The sequence below is a fragment of the Buceros rhinoceros genome, unplaced genomic scaffold (genome assembly GCF_000710305.1).
Source record: "Buceros rhinoceros silvestris isolate BGI_N320 unplaced genomic scaffold, ASM71030v1 scaffold27747, whole genome shotgun sequence".
Taxonomy (NCBI): Eukaryota; Metazoa; Chordata; class Aves; order Bucerotiformes; family Bucerotidae; genus Buceros; species Buceros rhinoceros.
In genome coordinates this window covers 18,190-23,162 of record NW_010421976.1, presented here as the reverse complement: position 1 = coordinate 23,162, position 4,973 = coordinate 18,190, and the positions used below count along the sequence as shown (strand labels likewise).

General features: G+C 49.0%; 1 protein-coding gene across 3 annotated transcripts in view; it reads right to left on the bottom strand.

The window, feature by feature from the left end:
* SLC1A4 (solute carrier family 1 (glutamate/neutral amino acid transporter), member 4) overlaps positions 1 to 4,973 on the bottom strand; it is a 14,949-nt gene that overhangs the window by 835 nt on the left and 9,141 nt on the right. For 2 of the 3 annotated variants that reach the window (XM_010139899.1, XM_010139900.1), the window contains 3 exons: positions 3,549 to 3,782; positions 2,660 to 2,854; positions 1,384 to 1,518 (listed from right to left, as the gene is read on the bottom strand). In XM_010139899.1, coding sequence (XP_010138201.1) covers positions 1,384 to 1,518; positions 2,660 to 2,854; positions 3,549 to 3,782 — 564 coding nt within the window. The remainder of the gene's footprint in view (positions 1 to 1,383; positions 1,519 to 2,659; positions 2,855 to 3,548; positions 3,783 to 4,973) is intronic. The other variant, XM_010139898.1, reaches the window with a different exon arrangement.

Sequence of the window (4,973 nt, the reverse complement as noted above, 5' to 3'; positions counted from 1 at the left end):
CTTGCCCTGCCCCAGGCCAGCGTTTTTCAAACGTGAATTCAGAGCAGGAACTTAATCTGGGCTTATCCAGACGGTGACTCAGAGCACCCAGCTCTTTTTTTTAACTGCAGAGGACTGTACCTTAACCCAAACAGCTGCTTCAGGGGTCCTTCCACAAGCAGACGGAATGACTGTCTGCTCTGGATTTCTTGCTAGTAGCACCCGTCCTAAGCTTTGGTCCTGCAACGCAAAACTACTGGGTCTCAGGGTCTAACGGGGGAGGTTTATGTGTGATTCCCCAGTGGAATTCAGATCGCTTGACCAATGATTTCAGCCCACTACTCAACTTCCACCAGATGGACTGAAAGCAGATTATGCCTTTAAACGATCAGACCGTGCTTATTTCTCTAGCACTCAAACTCTGAGGATGCTGTAATTCACGAGGGCTCAGGTGCTTGTTCGGGGAAACGCAGAGACAACCTTTTCCACAGGGCTCATCTAAGCTGCAAGACATTATCTGCACGTGGCATCTACACTTATCAGGCACTTGTGGCTGGGTCCCCAATGCTGAGAGAAAAACCAATTTTCTAGGCTTCCCCTCATCTAATTTAGGTAATACAGAAGGAAAAGCGAGGCCTCAACAAGGACATAACTGTGCTAAGTGGTGAGACAAGCGCTTCCGAACAGAGCTGGGCAAGGAGATAACCTCTCATGTTCGAGGAAGGGAATAGCTCTTGGAAACGAGAGATGGAGCTGAGCAAATGTCAGATCTTTTAGCTCTTTCCCATGAGATGGAAAGGAAAGGTGGTAATACTGCACACTACTCTTGTGACTTCCAGCAGCGTGTTCCAGCTGTGACACTGCCCACAGCTGTGACGAGTGCCACAAACCCTCTGCGTCCTTGCCTTGCTAACAGACAGCACCTCTCTGTGATGCTTGTGTCAGTGCTCTGACCAGTGTGGAACTATAAAAATAGTTCAAACAATTGCCGACAACAGCTTCTGATGGAGACTGCTTCACATATGTGACCAGGAAAGCTTTCCACCACTACTCAGACTCAACTTCCTTTTTTACCCCCTTCCCTCCTAGTTAATTCCCAGCAATATCAACATTGTCTTGAACAAACTTTCTAACAATCCTTCTAAAGGGAATTGAAACCGGCAAGAAATACATTTCAATAAAGGCTGAGGTGAACAGCTGAAGAAGGATTTTAGCATAGTAACCGCTTTAATTGGGAAAGGACCTCCTTTTCCAGGATCAGTCAAGAGTTACCTGTCCTGTAGGCAGCTGTATCTTGTAGGGCTTTATGTCCCACGGAGCTGCTTTGACTACCCTGCCCCACATTTCCAGCTGAACATGCTGCATGTCATGCAACAGCAAGTACGTGTGGCCTAAAGTACTTACACAATCCAGTCCACCGCTAAGATCAAGGAGAGATCGTTGGTCGGAAGTCCAATGGCCTCCAGGATGATAGCGATGGTGAGGACTCCTCCAGCTGGGATCCCGGCTGCACCCACGCTGGATGCGGTGGCTGTCACACTGCAAATCAGTTGGAGTACCCTTACTGATATACCCATCTCCATCAGTTCAAATATGCTGAGTGCACCACACCTGCTGGCCCCAAGTGCATAAAGGTACCCCTTGCCACGCAGGGTACTGTCCCTCCTCTGTGCCTCGTTTGTATTCAAACAGAGACCTGAAATCGGGAGCTGGAAACCTGCAGGGCGTGTGCTGTGGACATGGAGCACACATTCTGGTGTGTGCGGATGTCTACGGTCACGGTTTCCTTGGGCTACCAGTGCGTAATACCTGAGAATTTAATTTGGCCAACCGCAAAGAAAATAATGCCCTGGCCCTGCCTTAAGTAGACAAACAATGCACCATGAAATGCAATAAGGAAGGAAATAAAACCTGGCCAGGGAGGGTAAAAAAATGCCAGCAACCAGCCCTCGCAGGCATCTGGTGGAAAGAGCTACGGCTTCTTGGCCCCATGAGGAGCTTGTGGGATCCCCACTTCAGGGATTTTGAGGAGTAAAATGAAAAGAATGACTTCATGGGATATGGGACGTGGGAGGATGTTCCAGGCACGGAGGGGAGAGTCCTAGTGAAGGAGGCAGGACTCAGGTGGTAGAGGGGATAACGGAGCACAGCAGTCAGGAGGGGAATGACCACGGGTCTGACCCGGGAAGCCAGCGATGCTGTGGTAGGAAGGGCAGAGGTAAGCAGGAGCAGTCTCCTTAGTATGAGATCGATACACAAGGAACTGAGGAGCTGGCAGGGGGATTTTCTAAGACGTCCAGAGGGGCACTCAGGAGTAGGTTTCTGGCTAAGAGCAGCATGCCTCAATTACACAGCTTCATGGTGAGTGGAGGTGGGGGGAGTGAGACGCTTAAGGAAGGAGAGGAATTCCATGCGAGAAACAGCTTTAAACAGCTCAAAGTCTGTTTCAGAATACAGTTACTGCTCCCAAGTTCCACCTTTTATTAAATCGAGATTCTGGCAAATCTCACAAAGCTTGAAAGACTCCATCCTTTAATCGCCCTATAATTATCTTTCATAGCAGTTTGCAAGCTTTAGGTCAGAGACTTGGAATGCAAACTGCTCACTATTAACAGAGAGACCACAGGCTTGAATGTGCCTGGGGGCCAGAAGGATGTGGTTGCAATAGCGAGCGACTTACAGAATTGTGAAGATTTGCCCGGGGTTGAGGTCGACATTGTTCAGCTGAGCAATAAACACTGCTGCCATGCACTGGAAAATAGCAGCTCCGTCCATGTTTACAGTCGCCCCGATAGGAAGGATAAACCTGCTGATCCTCTTGTCGACTCCATTGTTCTCCTCAATACACTTGATCATCGACGGGAGGGTGGCTGAGCTAGAAACAGAGAACGGGGGAAAGTCAGCATCAAAAGCATCAGGGTGCGCTGAACGGAAAGTCACTGTCTCATTACAAATTACACGGGTTTATTATACACCCTCCCCTACTTCATGCACTCCCGTTCCTGTGACAGGCGTGCAGCCGCTCTTGGAGAAAACCTGAAACGATTTTATACAGTTGTGACATTTGATCAGGCGTTTGCCCCTTGAGAAAAGTGTAAATGACATTTATTATGACAAATAAAATCTGATCAGACCAGATTTTTGAAATCAATAATGCTAAAACTCTTTACACGAGCCAAGAAGTCTGCTTTGCTCCTGCAAAATTAGTCTAAACTTGTTCCAGATCCATCTGAACTTAGAAAATAAAACTTCTCAGAACAAAGTCCCTCACTACTGACCCTCACTTTACTTACAATTGAAAGGACAGCTGGCAGGATCTTTTCCTCCCAAAATTTCCATCATACTACAGTCCCAGTACTTGGAGGAACAGTTTCCAATAGCTAATTACCGGTACGTGCTGTGTGGCAGCTGCTGACAGCAGCGAGACTCTCCACACTCAGAAGTCTCTCCCTGCAATCCCAGAACAATACTCACACCTAAAACTCTACACGGTTTGGTGTTGGGCTATAACCGGCGTACAATGACAAGCATAACCAAGCTCTAGTCCCTGAAGAAGCACAGAAACCCACCTGGAGGAAGTGGCAAAAGCAGTGGCAAATGGTGTGATAAGTCCTAAGAGAAAACGATACGGATTTTGACGCGTGGCTGCAAAATAAATAAGCGGCAGAATGATTCCTCCATGGATGAAGTGGCCCAGAATAGAGGCGAAGATGTATTTTCCCAGACTGGTCACCAGAAGCACAACATCTTCCATTTCCACAATCTTGCTCCCGACGAGGAACATAATGCCAATAGGTACGTACCTGTGCGAAGAAAGATTGCCTGTCATTAAGTACAAACAAAAAGTCTTGAGAAACATGTCATCTTCCATCCTGGAGACCACATTCTTCTAAAAAATATGCTGCTTCCACTGCAGGGCAGCGCCTTGGTCAGCACACACTCAGGGTGAGCGAATTTGGAAGGCCTCTCTGACACTCTTGCAAGCTAGGAGAGTGCCAAAGGGAAGCAGAAAGGCTGGCAGGAGCTATCAACACAACCACCGGCGTGGTTTTAGCCCATCAGGGAGGAAGGCCCGCGAGGACCTAAAGCTAAAATTACTGCTGAGGGGACGGCAGATGTAGCAAAGAAAAGGAGCAGTATCGTATGTCTGGAGCAGCGAAAGGGGTGGAAGAACAGGGTCTGACACACGTGGTGACTGCGAGCAAAGTATGAAGCTAGGTCATTCCAGTGGCAGCCACACCGGGTGCCAACATACTCAGTGGGGGAAAGAGAGAGCTATGTCCCTATCAGAGAGCTCAGCTGAAGGCTGTGACACATGTGCCGGAGATAGCAGCTAACTCTGCCATCTGCCTGCACAAGACGGATGTTGGATGATCGGGCTTCCAGAGCTTCCCTCCAGCCAGCAGCCACGTACACACACACTCCCGTGCCTCCTATCTAGAAACGTGCCACGTCTCAGAACGTCAGCCCTTGTTTGCGGTTTCCTTTCTCAGCTCCGTAACACCTGGAGCTGCTCCAGGGGAAGGGCCACCTTCGGGCCGCAGCCACACCTCCGGTCCCAGCAGTGCAGCTGGGAACAGCCCTGAAAAGGCAGAACTGCCCTTGCACCTACAAGGCAACAGCTACTAAACGCACTGCAGGAATCACTTCAGGCCCAGGGGCGGCTGCTCTGAAGCTCTGCTTGGGATGCCTGTGTCTGAGCACCTCTGCTGATGCTGTCCATGCTCCATCCATTTCTGCTTCTAAGACTAAGAATTACTGTAAGTTCATTCAGCTCTCCAAAACAGGCACACGCATGACTAGAAGGATCTGCCTGTACAGCTCAGGAACAAAAAAAAAAAGGTGTTTTTTTCTCTCACTCTCCCTTCCAATCCAACACCCACATTTGCAACAGGCTGATCTGTGGGGACAGGACAAACTTCAGAAGGTTTGGTTAAGCATGCAAAGGTTTGGGAAAGTGGGCAAGCCTTAAAGCTGCCCAGATCACTCACTCT